The sequence below is a fragment of the Patiria miniata genome, unplaced genomic scaffold, assembly GCF_015706575.1.
Source record: "Patiria miniata isolate m_02_andy unplaced genomic scaffold, ASM1570657v1 HiC_scaffold_7, whole genome shotgun sequence".
Lineage (NCBI taxonomy): Eukaryota > Metazoa > Echinodermata > Asteroidea > Valvatida > Asterinidae > Patiria > Patiria miniata.
Window position 1 is genome coordinate 28,036,014 of NW_024037074.1, and position 18,284 is coordinate 28,054,297.

Here is an 18,284-nt window from a genome sequence, read left to right on the forward strand (position 1 = left end):
ATTATCAGCAGTGGCGTACCCAGGCTTTTGCTTTTTGTGGGGGGGGGGGGCTCATAGATTTTTTTTTTGTAAAATTTCTGTAGGAGATTGAAAAAACAATCAAACATACAAATTCACAACCTCGGATGGGGTATGTTCAAGCCCCTTGAGCCCCCCCCCCCCGCCACTGATAATTAGTTATTCCACGAGCGCGCTTGGAATATTGGAATATGAAACAATGCAATGCTGCTGTGACCCATATGCCACCCGACGCACTACATTATTTCGTGTTCCAACGAGCCATAACACGCATTTATCTTCAAGCAAACTTGACGTCGGATGTGTACATGTACATTGCACGTGGTGAGGGATGTAGGTGCATAGTGTATCGGACCGTTCAGCAGCAAATAAAAAAGAACACAATACATACATGTACATGTACATTCGATATCTAGGGTGCAATATAGCTGTGCAATATTATATCAAATCACACTGTTGCTATAGATGGACTATTCAGGGCCTAGGATTCAAGTTTGCTTGAAGATAATACTCAATATCGCAATCAAGTTACCTCATTCATCACTGCGCTTCTTGAAATTTACTGAGTCTCACAGACTTGGCATTTTTTTCCCTCGAGATAAATTTCACCTGGATGTGTTTCAGCTGTACTGGGTCCGGGTAGTAAGCATAGAGCTGTTGCGTACCCTAAACAGTAACTGCTGATGACAATCAACTCTCAAGCATTCGACGTCACGTTCGCTTGAAGATAAATTCGTTAACCCACTTGCGCTCGTGGAACACGGAATAATGTAGTGCGTCGGGTGGCATATGGGTCACAGCAGCATTGTATTGTTTCATATTTCAAGCGCACTCGTGGGATAACTAATTATCAGTGGCATCCCGAGAGGGGTAATTTTTGTGTTTCAATCTTCTACAGAAATTTGAAAACAAACAAATTATGAGCCCCCCCCCCCCACACACACAAAAAAGCAAAATCCTGGGTGCGCCACTGCTGATTATTTATATTATAAGTCTGGTTAGACCTCATCAGCCCTAAACATGAGAAATTCCCAAACCAAGATTAATTTAAGTAGCCTTAGAAACAGAATAGTAAGTTGGATTTCTCAAGTAAAGTCTATAAACTGACTAATTTGTAACCTACCAACTGACACAAATAGTCATAAGTTGTAAATTTTGAAGACCCCAATTGATTTTTAGTGGATTCTAATAGAAGAAGACATGCTCTATCAAGTCATTTTATTTTCGTTGATTTTCGGAATGATACATTAGTACATAAATTGGGTCAAAGGTCAAAAGATACTTTTTAAAGGTCACGTGACCTCCTTTTCACAAATTTAATTTTGACATAAGTGATGATTTAAGCATGCAATTCTTGTTATTTTGATACCAAATTTGCATATATTCGATGAAAATTGACATGGTTTTGACATATTTCTGCCTAAGGGGTGGTATTTTACTCTAAAAATGTCCATTTTTTGTGGTTTCTGCCCTGACCACATGGTAGGTCGGATCGGGCTAAAAATTGGTGTGCATTTATTGCTCATCAGGACCTACAAGCACGGCAATTTTCATCAAAATCAGAAGACATGAGGTAAAAAAGTGCGTTGGTCTGACATGGAATGACCCATATACGTCGTGTACACAAAGCAGAATTGGCAATCGTACATATGAATAATTAAATAGCCATAATTCCAAAACCCTTTGACCTACATTCATGAAATTTCTTGGGTATGTTAAGGAAGAGTTGTTCTATGCATGTGCTGAGTTTCAAAAAAATTCGTCACTCGATCGATGGCCGTAATCTTAGGGGGGGTGGCGGAATCCGCCCCCCTCCCGGCTGAAAGACTGTCAAAATAACCCGGCCCCTTTAGGGTTAACCGTCAATCGTAATTGCCAAAAAAAAACCTCCCGGCTGAAAGATTGTCAAAATAACATGGCCCCTTAAGGGTTAACCGTCAGTCGTAATTGCAAAAAAAAAAACCTCCCGGCTGAAAGATTGTCAAAATAACCCGGCCCCTTTTGGGTTAACCGTCAATCGTAATTGCAAAAAAAAAAAAATTGGATTGATTTTCAGTATTTTTTCTCCATTATCTTTTATTTCCACATGGTGATTACTCAAATTAACTGGTCAATATATAAAAAACAAAATCTGTCTTTTTTTCTTGAAAGGCCGATTTTTGGGCGAGTGCTAAAAAGTTTTTTCTTTCTGTCACTTAATACACACTTATTAATAAATTGTTAAAGATATGCACGTTTCTAATTCCTTCCCTGACATTTAAAAAAAAACTTTTCAAAACATCATGTCATTTTATACCTTCTTTTAGCAGTGCCACACATTATCTTCAATGGCGGATCAAGAGAGTTTATTGCCGGGCGAAGTTTGTGCCGGAAAAGGGTGAGGGTGGAATGACACTCTCAATTGAAATTTGGCTTTTTTGATAAATATTCGGTCACTGCCGGGAGAGGGCGCCCCCTCCGCACCCCTACAGCCACAACTGATCTGGCTAAACTGCCGAATTTTAGTAAACATGTATGACTTTTGTGAACGTAAGCGTGAAGTTGCATTCCCGAGCTGGACTGAAATCCAAAGCAAAATAAATTCAATGCAAATACGTCAATTGCCTACTTTTTGATGCGTATAGTGGATATACCCTTAAATAATTTGATCGTTCGCGAAATTCAACTGGGTTTGAGAATGCTAACGCGTTTGTATGCGAATTTGAAAGAAAGTGTTCACGCATTGAATGAGCACGGTGTAAAATTGGACGGGAAAAACATATTTAAATGAAGAATATGCTGTTTTAAAAACTCAGATAATTATGCATTCAAAAAATGATTCAATGACTTACTAGTGCCTCAAAAATACACAGGTTTTTTGGGTATAATTAATTTGAATAAATTGTATAATGAATTTGAATAAAGGCTTTAACGAAAGCGTTTGAATCAATTTAACGTTGATTTCAGGGAGCATTCAGGTTCCAGAGAAAAATATCACAAAGCGTCATTAAAACATGTTGCTTTTTCTGGGCGTATTCGGTCACGAAAATACAAATAATCTTTGACCATTGTATTTATTAGTGAATAATTGTTCCTGGTTTCGAATGATTATTGATAAATCGATATCACAATCGATGAATAAATTATGTCTTTCTTTACTCAAGCATAAACGTATCAACGGTTTTTTCTTTGTTCATTATTTTTCAGAATACAGTGAACTCCTTTTGATCTCTTATTGGACCTGATCTTCAAGTCTTGAAGAGCGAACCATCGAGGTTGGTGTGGTGATGTTTATTAATTGATTCTGTCATGACAGTGGAAAGGGCGCGCCGTCCCCATAAAAAAAACCCTAAATGTTAGTCGGTCTCCTTTCCTAACTTGACAAATACATATAGCCCCTTGCCCCCGGAGAAGTCATCACGCCAAACACATTCTCAGAATAATGATTCCTCAAAAATTATTATGAAGTCACATTAAAGACTAAGTCTTCAGTGTATGTAACATCATTATGCCTATTTCTTATTGCTTATTGATTTTGTTTTTAGTTTTACATATAGGCCCTGTATTGTTTTCTTTACAGATGAAGATCTGCGTGGCCACCATTCTGTCAATCGCCCTCCTTCTGGGTAACTCTGTCAAGCTCCGAGCTTCCGTAACTGGGCCGATTCCCTCGGACGGTGACGGTCCTGCGTCTCAGGTGTGTCAGCAGTGCTGCCAGGGACCTGCCGCAATACCCGGCATACCAGGTCTGTCTGGACCAGTGGGGCCGATGGGGCCGTACGGTCAGCCGGGGTCAAAGGGCGATGCAGGTCAGCAAGGTGAGATTGGCCCTATTGGGCAAATGGGTGAGCGGGGAGCACCTGGGAACACTGGGTCTAAAGGTGATGATGGGATCGGTCTACCCGGCAAGATAGGTCCGAGAGGGCTACCTGGTTTTGTTGGAGGAACCGGGGAGACTGGTGTCAAAGGTCAGAAGGGTGAGCCAGGAGAGACACCAGGCGATTCAAACCAGCGGGTGGCATTCACCGTGGTGAGGACGAGCGACTCGGATGTATCTACAAGTTCCGACACCCGTTTGCCCTTCCAGCAGACCGAGACGCTTCTGCCGGGTAACAGCTTCGATCTCGAGACCGGCATGTTCACATGTAGTGTGCCGGGCACCTACGTATTTACGTTTTCTGTTCTTAAGTATAGCAACAGCGGTGACCTTTACATCCATTTGGTTAAAAACGACTACAAGGTAATCAGTGCCTATGGTGAACAAAATCAACGAGGTCAGTTGTCTGGGAGCGCGGTGCTGGTTCTGCAGCGAGGAGACACGGTGTATCTTACCATGCACGGTAGATTGAGGGGGAGTTCCTGGCACTACACCTCATTCAGTGGCTTCCTTCTTTACCCCGAATAAATAAACAAAAAAAAAAAAAAAACACGTTTGTTATACAGGAGTAATGCTTAAGAAAACATAATAATACAAACCAATGAATTAAAAGAAATAATGTTTAATGGCATAGTAATGATAATAACTTTTTTAATACACGAAGGCCCAATTACATTTAAGTCTCAAAACTACCTAAAAAAAACCCAATTGATTAAACATAAGTTGAAAATAACAACCTTGAAGTCTGTTCCACAAAGTAGGTGCATATATGGTAAATAAAAGCACGATCACTATATTGTTCTCTGCTAGGCTTTGGACGAGCCTTTTAGATGTTTTTTATTAGCCTAATCCCAGCTTTTATTGCTATAGTGTTAAATTCGTGAACTAATATCAACTCTGTGAGGTATTCTGGCGCTGACTCGCCATGACAGAAAAGTTAAACACTAACAAAGAATCTTGAATTCAACCAGCACCGTATAGTTCCTGAAATATGGGTGCATGTCTGCATGACGTTATAACCTTCTCGAGATAACCAGTCAGGCAGCAGGATTCTAAATACATGTGCATGTCTGTTGTAAATTCTTATATTGTATGTAAAGGGTGAGTCAAAAAAAGCACTTTCAAAATCTAGGATATGAAAGCCCCAATCATAGGCTTCCTTAGAGTACAATAATTGTTCACATCACTCATGCACTTTTCAATATACGGAATTTTAAACACAACCACCGTTTTAAAGTTCTGTCCATGGGTCACACAAAAGGTGTGCGTTCTTTCAGCAAAACGAAACCAATGCACACACAAAATTATATTAAAACAGTGTTCTTCAAACTTGTTGACAATATTGAATTGTATTTTATCCATTGTGTAATGGAATATCTTTAATGGAAACAGTTATCTTAAATATTATATGTTAAATATTATATTCACTTTTAAATGTGAACAACGATAAAAAAATAACGATTGTAAAACGTATATTGTTACTTGCATGCGCAAGAAATAGGAGTGGATGGCGATTAAATTATCGGGGTCCGCTCTTAAGTCCGACGCCTCATAAAGCCCGGTTCATACTTCATACGAAAGCGAATGCGAAGCGAAGTTGACGTCATAAAACATTCGCTGCGAAATTCGCTCGAGTTGAATTATGTTCAACTTTTACAAATTCGCAGCGCGAATACTTGCCATGACGTCACGAATTCACGTTCGCTTTTGCTTTCGCGCCGAGTATGAACCGGGCTTCAGTCCAACAAAATCGCATCCACTTACCAAATGAAGGCCTATAAGTCCTACGCCATATAAGTCTGAAATTTCGGACTTATGAGGCGTCGGACCTATGAGGCGTTGGACTTATGCTACGGCCCCAAGATATCAGTCGGTGTATATGCATTCTGGCTATTTTAATTATAAATGCACTTTTAGTTATTTCAATTGTCTTTCTAAAGAGGGTGCTCTACAAAAATAGTGGTATCCACCGAAAAAATATTAAAGTCAAACCCGCTTGTTTTCCAGAAAATAACTGAAGAAATACCTGTGGTATTGAACTAAAATCTCGACCAATGATTGATCGTAACATACAACATAGATATGATGAATATTGAGAGACATAATCAGACAGTTAAAATAAAATAGCCAAAAAAATATGGTATGTTAAGCGCAAAAAAATACGATTCCAATAATTATTACATTAATCGTACATTGAACAATAACTCAAGATCTACCTGCTGTATTGACTGAAAATAGCGCAAAATCATTGATCCTGATACAAAACACAAATCTGTTGAACATTGAGATAAGTCTCTAAACATAAAAATAATATACCTATGACAATATGGTTGTTCAGCGCAAAAAAATACGATTCCAATAGTTTTTTTAATTAAACGCATATGGAACAATGTGTTAACATTTAGTTTTCCGTTCGATAACTCAAGAACTACCTGCTGTTTTGACTTAATTAAAATATCGTCGAATCATTGGTCCTGATACATAACACAATCTGTTGAATATTTAGAGAAATCTGCAAAAAAAACTTAAAATAATATCACCAAAATAAGGCGGTTTGTTTAACGCGAAAAAAATGCGATTTTAATAGTTTTTACATTAAACGCAAATGGAACAATTTGGTAAGACATTAGTTTTCCATACGGAACCTCAAGAACCACCGGCTGTATTGACTATTAATTTCGTCCACTTATTTGTTGTAACATATAACACAAATCTACGGAATATTTAGAGAAATCTGCAAAAACTTAAAACAACATGACCAAAAAAACGTTGTATGTTTAGTGCGAACAAAAAATACCTGATAGCAATTAATGTCAACGTAAATTGAACAGAAGTCCACACTCGTCTGCCGGACGATAACTCGATAAATTTGGTCTTATCATTAGTCACAAAATGTAACACAAATAGTTTGTTTGTCAAGTGAAAATGTCAAACAATAAAATGATTTAACCGAAATAATGTGGAACAAGCAAAAATAATACAATCCAAAAATGAGTTAAGTTTCATTGAATATTTAGAGAAATCTTCAAAAACTTAAGATATTATGACCAAAATAATGTGGCATGTTTAATGCAAAAAAAAAATGCCCTATAGCAATTTAAGTCAACGCCAATTGAACAAAGGTTTACACTCGTTTCCCGTTCGAAAACTCTAAAAATATACTCTAATTAGTTACAAATTCGTCCAATCATTAGTACTCACTGGTTATCCGGACGATAAATCAAGAAAGGCATGCTCTATTGAGTTACAATTTCGTCCAATCAATAGTGTCGTAAATGTAACACAAATATGTTGAATTTCAAGAGAAACAATAAAACTATTTTCACCAAAAATGTGGTGTGTTTAGCGTAGAAATTACAAACCAAATAGACGTTTCATGGACCAAAACCAATTCACTTCTTTTCGGGACGATAACGCAAGACTTCTCTGTGATACGGAATTAAAATTTCTTCCATTGATTGGTCCTAATATATAGCGCAAATCTGTTGAATGTTGATAGAAATTCGCAACGAATAAAAAATAATAAAGACACACAACTATGTAGTGTTTTTCTAGGGTGAAAAATACAAGCCGAATTGAAGCCACTTAAATTCTTTCAAAAGAGGGAGCGCTACACAAATAGTGGTCACCACCGAAAGAATAATCGGAAGAGAAAAAAAAATGCCCGTCTGAAGTCAAACTCACTCCCATTCCGGATATTAAGTAACCAAATACCTGTGGTGTTACTTTAAAACTCCGTCCCATCATTGGTTTTATTATAACATGAATGTGTTAACTAATTTAGTAATATCATGTGATAAGATATAGAATATAAATTCTAAATAAACAAGGTTTGAAAACTCTAGTTTTTGATAATGTGGGACCTTCATGCCCCTTGTAATACACTCTGGAAGAATGAAATCGAAATCTTCGGAAAGAAAGAATTGAAAAGACATTTTTAATATTTGCAAATGAATTTACAGATGTGTGTCGAGGGGGTTAGCTTTGAGAATGGGAGGGGGCAACAAAACTGATACCAATAGTTATTTATCTTTCAATAATTGAACAAGCGCAGTAAATATTACTAAGACGATGGTGTAGTCCACTCGTTTTATTCCCCCCACGGATTCTTGAAATATAATAATTAATCATTTGGGAGGCTAATCATCCTTCCTCGCAGCTGGGATGCTGAATTGCGAAGGACGCAGCTACAACGTGGTCGGGCCACTGGCACGAAAAAGGCGCCTTTGGTTGCCGGCCACATCGACCCATATATGACCACGGAGCACAGCCTGAAATCGAAAGTGTTTGATTTTGCTGGAGGGAGGAAAACCGGAGGGCACGGAGAAAAACCCTCATGGCACAGGAGAGAACCACCGCACAACTCTACTCACACGTGATCCGCGGCCAGGATTCGAACCGTGGTCACCTTGGTGAGAGGCGAGCACTTTAGGCACAAGCCACCCACGCCACCCAAAATGCTATTATGATGTAGTCAGGAAAAATAATGAAGGGAAAATAAAAGGCGTCTTCACGTATTTCGATTCTGTAACGGCCAGCTTGCCGGGTGTCAGGCCCTTTTTACCTGCTCTCCTTCGCCTCCACTCACCGCCTAACATAACTGGAAGCACATGGACAATTTGGTTCTGTATCCGCCGTGAAGGGGCAGGGTGTTTAGGCCGTTTGGGTCTGAAGATTGTAAAACATTAATTAGGTGGTTGCGTCCTGCAGATTGATGGTAGATGGGTGAGATGGGGGGGGGGGATGTGGGGTGGCAAAGCCTTGGTGAGAGAGGCTAGATAGAGTGAAGGTTGAACCCACGTCAGCTTACGGGCAGGTATGTTAGGGGCAGGGTCGTTGCCAAGTGTAGCGGTGAGGTCAGAGTACCCGATTTAGTAAAAAGAAAATGGTCTGCGCATTAAACAGGCGACCAGCTCCTAATGCCAGACGGCGTAGTACGGACGTCCTGTCCTCTTTGCCCCTGGTTATAGCTGTCACAACCCCCCCCCCCCCCCCCGCAGGACTGTTCTTATCAGAACAAAAACTACTTAGCAAAGTTGATAATAAGCAGGACAAGTTCTTTTCAGAACTAATATCTTCTAAGCAGTAGTTATTACCACATGGTGTTACCGCAAACCGAAACGATACCGATACCCCACCATGCAAAGCCTCAAATCTAAATTCCCCCCCCCCGTGATTTTCAAATATCCTATGGCAGATTTATTTCAGTAAAAATATTATTGCTGTACGTTCCCATCGTCGTCAAAATCATGGTCCCGTCCGCATGATGAGAAACGATACGTCACTTCAAACTCAGTGGCGTAACCCGGAAAGCTAGGGAGGGCGTGCCTCACCACTCAGCCTTCCTGGGATTCGGGGGAGTCTTAATTAAGGTCCCTTTAATGAACCACGCCAATGTGTAATACTTTGCAGCGTAATATCTCTCGAAAGTACTAAGTTTAAAAACGACACACCCTAGAAAGGTATAAGAATAGGTACTGTTTGGAATTGTGGGCAGTATTGTTTCCACTAGAATTCAGGCACACTCAGGGGCACACTTAGTGATTATTTTTGAATTTCGGTAGAATATGGGCCACCGTCTTTTCAAATTCTCTCAGTAGGTATTCTTATAGGCCGGCCTATTTTAGCGGGGAAAACTGTTGGTTGTCATAAGCAGAAAATTGATGAGTGAATTACTAAAAACAGTGGCACTCGATAGGTAATTTAGGTCATTACACGACTGTTTATGCTGTAAAAATAGATTTACTCTTCCTCTTCCTGTCGACGAAACTATTAATAGAAAGGGGAACAACAGCACTCTAGCATTAAATATGAGCGTATGAGGAAATCGTACAGCTTTCACCCTTCTCCGCCTCAGCATATTGGTTAGGGATCCGCCGTTGGCTGACCAGGGTGGTTAGGAGGGGGAAATGATGGTTGGGCAGGGGCGCAATATGGGGATTCGAGCTTGGCTTGGAGATCAGGCTATTGACGGCTGGCGTTTCATAAGAAAAGAATTGGCATAATTATGTGTTTGGTTTTAGGTATAGGTTAGGCTCAATAAGCGGAGATGGGAGTGCCTCAATAAGCGGGGAGGGGGTTCTTCAGGTGCAAGGTCGATTGCATGCCGAGAAGTTGGCCGGGCCGAGCGCGCGTTTGAAGGTGGATGGGGATGGACATGGTTATAATTAAATTGCCTTTTGGAACGGCTGGGTTCTGCAAAATAAGTATACTTCATCGTAAGAGGGCGGTAACTGTACATGAACCTGATATTATGCACACAATATATTGAAGTTCTTATTACTTTTTTCTTTTCAAGCTAAATTATTACACCTTCGTTTTTCTATCAGAAATGTAGACTGCATAACATGACTACAAAATACTAGCCACCAAATGCGTGGTTCCATTAAATAACACGAAGCGCACAACAAACACTGATTGAATCACATATGGCCGGTGTCCGTCATTATTCTATCCACCAATCATAGTTAGTCACCCAACAAGTCGGTGACCACAAGTGAGTGGTCTGTGATTGACAGGTGCCAATCACAATCCACGCGTTTGAATGTGTCACTGACATCCCTACGCTCATTCCACCAATCAGATGCGGCTATATCAGTGTAGGTGATACAAGCTTCAGGCTTAACATGTGACAATGCAATATTAACATCATTTCCCTCTCATTAATATGAAGCGAGTCAGTGATGTGTGATTGACAGCGTGCAGGGGCCAATCTCAAACCGAGCTTGCAAGTTCCTCAGTCACTGCTCGGGAAATCGACGTCAATATTTAAGTCACAAGCTGCCGGTTCATTCCTCACAACGACCGCAGCTCATGTTCACGTTCAGACGACATCCCGAGAGAACTGTTTGCAAGATCGAACAAGAATTGCACGGTGAGTCTTTGAAACAATCGTTTACGATAATTCTGCTAACTTTGGGATTAATCTTTTTGATATATGATATTGGCACACATGTTCTTATAGCAAAAACAGTGCGCTGTAAATATTTCCGACCGTGATGATCCCATTCCCATACGGTTATTCGATAACTTATCATGCGATATTGGTGCTTGAATCATAACCAGGTATTATGTTGCTTAGACTACAGCTGAATTAGCTCTAGTCTGAAAAGTTGATGCGGATTCAGACCGACATTTTGTGAGGCCAAAATCAGGCAATGATATAGCTAAGAGCAAATAGTCAAGATTTTGTTATTTGTTCGGAATAAGGAATTCATGTCTGACAATATTTCTGCTACTACTTACATAGTGCACTCTCGACGCACAATAATTACCCAAATACTGAATAGTGAAAAACAACACTACAAATTAAAGGAAGTTTCATAGTTTTTCATTGCCATTCAGATTCGCCGTTTTTCCAGTCAAACCTGGCTGTAGGTTTTTCAAGAGTGTATTACATCTAGTTCCTCATTGTTAATGAAGTTCACGCACTTACATAATTATTCACATGAACAGTTTTAACCTTTTTGTGTTCAAAGAAAGAAATCTTGCGGAAGCTCGACACTTGACCCATAATATCAATATGATAAATCACCGTCTTTGTTTTCTTTCTATAGTTTTCCCTGTTTATAGTTTCAGACATAAAATCCCGATGCGATCCGCTCAATTTTTTTCCCGGCAATCACTCTAACCAATTCAGGATAAAAGATTATGCGGAAGTTGGCCACGGAAGAACGTAAAAAGGAAATCGGGACATCTCAAACATCCTGTCCTATGTTGTGTTATTGAAAATTGGGATAATCTCAATACCTTTTGCACTTGTTTAAACTGTGTCATTTCACTAGATAACAGTGCGCCATTCCGGTTTGATCGCTATATAGGCCTGAACGGTTATACTTTCAAGCATTGCACGATAAAAGTGTCTCTGGCTAGAATAGACTAGAGGGCGCAAATACAAACAGACCGGATCTTTAGTACACACACAGTTTTATTCAAGTTCAAATTGCTTTATCTGGCTGGATTCATTTCTAGAAATCCTGTTAAGAGTTGATGTTTGTACAAATTATTCAGGCCGCCTGCTGAGCTGTCCGACTTCCAAGTTTGAAGCACAAGCTTTCCTTTGCATCGCGAGGGCCGGGGCAATGGGGGGGGGAGGGGGGCTGCCCCCCCCCCCGGTCAAGCAAAACAAACAGTAGAAAAAAAAGAAAATAAAAGAGAGGTGTGAAATCATACTGTTGTTAAAATAAAGGGAGTGGGTGCAAAACATGATTAATCGGGAAAATGCTTCAAAATAAATGGATTTGGGGGAAATGTGTTTCGATCACTGCCGGAGGGGAGGGCGCCCCTCCGCACCCTAGATCAGCCAATATAAAATAAATCATATAGCAACATTAAAACATGTTGCTATTTCTGGACGTATTCGACCAGGAAAATACCCGTCAAATTATAATTTGTCCATTAATAATTAGTATAATATTTCCCGTTTTCGTAAGATGATTTATCAATATGAAACAAGTCTTTTTTTCGCAGTAGGCCTTATTTTGGGTGAGTGCTCAAAACTTCAATCATTCTATCATCTAGCCACTTAACCCTAAAAGGGCCGGGGGCCGCAATTCCCTCCTCTCAACTTTTACAGCGATAGCCTTGAAATTCTTTTTTATTTTCGCGACCCAAGCTGTTATTACTTTTTAACCACGAGCCTTGCGCATCTTTTGATACGCGCCGAGAAAAAAATAATTGTCTCATATACGTAGTGTACACAGAGCAGAATAACCATTCGTACATATGAATAATTAATTAGCCATAATTCCAAAGCCCTTTGACCTTTAATCATGAAATGTCTTGGGTATGTTCATGATAGGTTGCTTTATAGATGTACTGTCACTCAATGGCCGATATCTTAGGAGGGGCGGAATTTGCCCCCCCCCCCCTGCCCCCGGCAGAGAGATGGTCAAAATAACCCGGCCCTTTTAGGGTTAACATTGTTAAGTTCTGATATGCATGTGTGTTTTTTTTTTACATTCCTTCATCGAAAGGCCTGTCATGTTATACTTTGTTTCAACACTTTCACACAGTATCTTCAAGGGCAAATCCAGAGAGTTTCCTGCTTGGGGTGGATGTTGTGCCGGGAAAAGGGGGTGGACGAGATCTTTCATGTCACTGCTGGGGTCACTGCTGGGGGAGGGCGCCCCCTCCGCACCCTTGGATCCGCCACTGATCTTGCTAAACCTCCCAATTTCATTGAACATGTGTTACTTTGGCAAACGTATGCATGAAGTTGAATTCCCGAGCGGGACTGAAATCCAAAGCACAATAATTCACTGCAAAGTAACGTCAATTTCAATTGCCACTTTTTAAGGCGTATAATGAATATTTCCTTAAATATTTTGATTGTTCGCTAAAATCAACTTGGTTTGAAACTGATTGCCCGTTTTTAAGCGAATTTGAAAGAAAGTGTTCATCACTGAATAAGCAAGGTGTAAAATTGGACCCAAAAAAGCTATTTGAATGAAGAATTTGCTGTTTTAAAATTCACACAATTATGCTTTCAAAAACATTTCAACAACTTACTAATGGCTTAAATATACATAAGATTTTTTTGGTATAATGAATTTGAAAACAAGTGTAATGAAAGCGTTTGAATAAGTTTAATGTTGATCTCAGGGAACATTCAGTTCCCCGAGAAATTTCACAAAGCGAGATTAAAACATGTTGCTTTTTCTGGACGTATTCCGATCAGGAAACTACAAATAATCGTTTGACCGTTGATTTTATTAGTGAATAATTGTTCCTGGTTTCGAAAGAAACTCATAATTGAATTAATTTCTTTTTTCCTTACTGAAGGTTTTGAGGCAGTTCAGTCTAACTTAGTGCCATTAATGTTTTGTTCGGAAAACGGAATTCCTGTCTGACCATATTTACGCCACTGCTTTCATTCTGCACTTTCACAACAAAATTGTCCAAACTGCCTGATGGTTTCTTTAGTTCCTGAAAAACAAATTTTGATTTTTGTCGCTAGAGATAGCACACCATAGATTCATGGAAGTGATTATTGTCAATAAACATGGCTATTCACGTTCGACTGTTTTTTAGGCAAATCCAGTAGAATTTGTTTTCAAGAGTGTACTTGGCCTAAACATCAAGTTCCCTGCTATTATTGAAATTCACGCGCTCTCAATATTTCAGACGAATTAATCTGTTTCCTTTTTGTTAACATTTTGGTTAAAAGAAAACATATAAGTATACCTTTACCCATAATATCACTGTGATCAATAACCCCCTATATTTTCTTGCTGGTGTCCCCTGTTTATTGTATTTTTTTAATTTTCAAACATGAAATCCCTGTGCGATGCACTCACATGTTTTCCCGGCGGTCACTCAAACTAATATAACGCTGCGGAAATTGGTCACGGAAGAACGTATGCATACAGGAAATCCGGACAACTAAAACATGCCTGTCTTATTTGTGTTATTAATACTGTGTATATTCTTTGTACCTTTGAACTGGTTAAACCGTGTCAAGTTGCTAGTTCACAGGTGCGCCATTCCGGTTTGATCAGTTACCTGCAAGCGTTGCAGGTTTAAAGTGTCACTGGTTGGAATGAACTAGAGGGCGCAAATACAAACGCACCGGATCATGATGATGCACACAATTTTCTTCAAGTTCAAATTGCTTTTCGAGCATGATTCATTTGTAGAACAAATACATAAAGTTGTTGTTTGTAGAAATTATTCGGTCCTTTAGCTCTGCTGTCCGCATATTTCTTAGAAAATTATAAATGTCAGGGAAGGAAATATGCATATCAGAACTTTTAAAATTGTAAAGTGCTAAAGCCATAGCATGTTCATTTCATTAGGTCGCAGTTAGAGCATTTACGATTTCGTTTAAATGTTTCACAACAGCTTGTGGTCGAACTGTTTTCTACATTTTCATTTGTTTACTTTCCATTTTGCACCGAGTAGGCCTATAGGCGAATTTGAACAATAAACTTTATTTGTACACAGTATTGAATGGGTGAGTGTTCCAAATGTATTTATCTACATGTATCAGTTTGAAACTTTGCAAGTTTTCATATGCATATTTCCTTCACTGGCATTATAAATGGCTGTAAATTCCTTGATACGGCTTTCTCAAAAGTCCTGCCATTTTCACCTGTTTTAACACTATAACACAACATCTTGTTAATGCAACTACCCAATTTCATTGAACATTAATGGTGCTGCTTTTACATAATCTAGAACAGTCCTGTGATCAAATTGAATGCCCAAGCTGGAGTGACATCGAAAGCTCAAAAAATTAATGCATTGATAAGTGTTTTTCATGCTTTTCACGCGAGTACGAAGAATTTGAAAGAAAGTTTTGCATTGTTGAATGAGCATGGTGTGAAGTTGGACGGAAAAAGCTATTTAAATAAAAGTGTACTGCTGTAAGACTCACATAATTTGCTTTCTAAGAAAAAAACTGCTGAATTTAATGTTTTACTAGTACCCCAAAAATAGATCTACCGGTACCCTTTGTTCTTGATAGATGAATTTCATTAAAAGTTTTGATCAAAACCTTTTACTTTGATTACATGGAATGCTGATTTTACTGAGTCAGAGAATAAACGAGAATTTGAACAATGCTATATTAACACAAATTGCTTTCTCTGGACGTCTTTGGCCAGGAAAGCCTCCATTATTCTAATCATGATAGCGTTATTTATTAATGAGTAAATGTTCATGATTTCGAATATTGATTTATCGAAAAGGAAACAAAAATACAATCAATTCAGAATCGATCATAAAATTATGTTAATCCTTACTCAAGTATAATCATTACCGGTTTCTTTTTCAGCCTACACTTAACTCCTTGTGATCTCTTTTTGGACCTGATCTTCAACTGCAGAACAAACCATCGAGGTGGGTGTGTTGATGTTTAATTCATGACTCTATCAGGACCAGGGAAGGGTCGAGATGTTTACCCCCCCCCCCCGCACCAACCCATCCACCCTACTGCACCCCCGAAACTAAACTTTGGAAAAAAAACCCCTCAAATTCGGTCCCCTCCCGAACTTGTATCGGCGGGCAAATAATAACAAACGCATCAAGAGGAGTGCACACCGGTAAATAGGCCTCAATCCATACGTCTAGCTCATGAATAAAACTTATCCCCAAGAGATATTCTATATTAGAGAGTTTTGAGAGCCATACATTGGGGAATTGAAGAGATATGGCAATGAATCTCTGGCCCGGACTTGAGGCTTCCAATTCTGAGCATTTTGGGAGAATTGGGCTCGAAATTTGCGCTATTTGGCCATGTTGTGGAGGGATCGTTTTTATAAGATGGCTACCTTTCCGCTTTGGGGAAAATGGGGTAGTCTTCTTTGGGTGAGAATTTCTCGAATAGTCAAAGGTCAACCCAACAAAAAATGAAAATAAAATGAAAGATCACATGTTGATCATTATTTTTATGTGCAGCTAAAATACCTGTGAAGGTTTTTAGATTTTTTAAAAGAATTTTGAAGTATGGGCATTTAACACTAGTGTCTATTGGAATTTTAATGCAGGGTTGCACCAGTAAGGTTTTGGGCTTTTTGGCAAATCGCATTTTACCAACAGCACTTTCTTCCAAAAGAGGGCGCGCTACTCAAATAGCGGTCATTGTGAACGCGGAGATCTGTCCAACCGAAGTCGGCTTTAGTTGAACAAAAATAAACACTCTTTGTGGAGAAGAATATCTACAGAAAAAGACATTGCATTGAATTGAAATGTTGTCTGATGATTGGTCGTGATATATGAAACAACGAAAGTGAAAATGGACTAAAATACCTCTGAGAGTTTCGAGTATATTTGAAAGAATTTTGAAGCATGGACATTTAGCACTTATGTCTATGGGAATTTGAATGCAAGGTTGCACCCGTAAGGCCTTGGGCACTCCCGTAAATTTTGTCAAAAGCATTTTTTTTAAAAAGAGGGCGCGCTACACAAAATAGTGGTCACTGTGAACTTGGAGATCTGGGCATTTAGCAATATAGTGTTTGGGAATTTTAATGCAGAGTTGCACCCATAGAGCCTAAAAGTACGCGCGCCATTTGTTTTTGAGCGCCTGAACCCCCCCCCCCCCCTAAATACGACCTTTCTATGGGCATTTTACATTGGGTTGCCCTTTCTCTTTTTGGAAGTAAGATGTCATTTTTTGGCACGATTTTTCTCTTTCACGTCATGCGGATTTTCAGTTTCTATTTGAGATGCTAGTAAAAATTTTACGGAGGGTGATTATCTTAAGAATAAATGTCCCAATGATCCAATTTTTCAAAACTACGACTTTTAGACGCTATATTTTTCGTATTTTGAGGGGTCCGGAAGCGCGCCACCAGCTGTCAGCTTCCAGGTTCTATTCTAAGGGTTGACCCAAACAAAATCGCTTTTCATGCATTTTGAGCCCCTTGGCCTCAGAAAGGCCGCTGTCATAATAAAGCCGAACGCATTCTCTTATTAATTGTTTCTCAAAGTCAGAAATGTCTTTTAGACAAATTATTCAGTTTATCTTACCTCAATATTTTTATCTACTCTTTCCTATTGATTGATTTATTTTTGTTTTAGCCATTCTCGATTGATTTGTTTTTAGTTTGATGTATTGGTTTCTTTACAGATGAAGATCTGCGTGGCCACCATTCTGTCAATCGCCCTCCTTCTGGGTAACTCTGTCAAGCTCCGAGCTTCCGTTACTGGGCCGGTTCCCTCGGATGGTGATGGTCCTGCGTCTCAGGTGTGTCAGCAGTGCTGCCAGGGACCTGCTGCAATACCCGGCATACCAGGTCTGCCTGGGCCAGTAGGACCGATGGGGCCGTACGGTCAGCCGGGGTCAAAGGGCGACAAGGGTGAGCCAGGTCACAAAGGTGAGATTGGACAGATTGGACCTGTGGGTGATCGGGGAGCACCTGGGAACACTGGGTCTAAAGGTGATGATGGGATTGGTCTGCCTGGCAAGATAGGTCCCAGAGGTATACCTGGTATCGTTGGAAGAATCGGAGAAACTGGTGTCAAAGGTCAGAAGGGTGAGCCAGGGGAGACACCAGACGATTCAAACCAGCGGGTAGCATTCACCGCTGTGAGGACGAGCCACTCGGATGAATCTACGAGTCACGACACCCGTTTGCCCTTCCAGCAGACCGAGACGCTTCTGCCGGGTACCAGTTTCGATCCCGAGACCGGTACGTTCACATGTAGTGTGCCGGGCACCTACGTATTTACATTTTCTGCTCTTAAGTATGGCAACAGCGGTACCCTTGAAATTCATCTTGTTAAAAACAATGACAAGGTGATTTCCACCCATGGTGAAGTAAATCAACGAGGTCAGTTGTCTGGAAGCTCGGTGCTGAGTCTCCAGCGTGGAGACACGGTGTATGTTACCATGTACGGTAAGGTGCATAGTGGTAAATACACCTCATTCAGCGGCTTCCTCCTTTTCCCGGAGTCAATTAATTAA

At 39.8% G+C, this 18,284-nt stretch overlaps 2 protein-coding genes across 2 annotated transcripts; both read left to right on the top strand.

Moving 5' to 3' along the window:
• Window positions 1-3,607: 3,607 nt before the first annotated feature.
• Window positions 3,608-4,402, top strand: LOC119744614 (complement C1q subcomponent subunit B-like; the record flags this gene model as incomplete). Its single annotated transcript, XM_038220648.1, has 1 exon — window positions 3,608-4,402. A coding segment is annotated over one exon (795 nt), but the record flags the coding sequence as incomplete, so codon positions are not given.
• A 13,246-nt stretch (window positions 4,403-17,648) lies between these two features.
• On the top strand, window positions 17,649-18,284 carry LOC119745081 (complement C1q subcomponent subunit B-like; the record flags this gene model as incomplete). Its single annotated transcript, XM_038221302.1, has 1 exon — window positions 17,649-18,284. A coding segment is annotated over one exon (636 nt), but the record flags the coding sequence as incomplete, so codon positions are not given.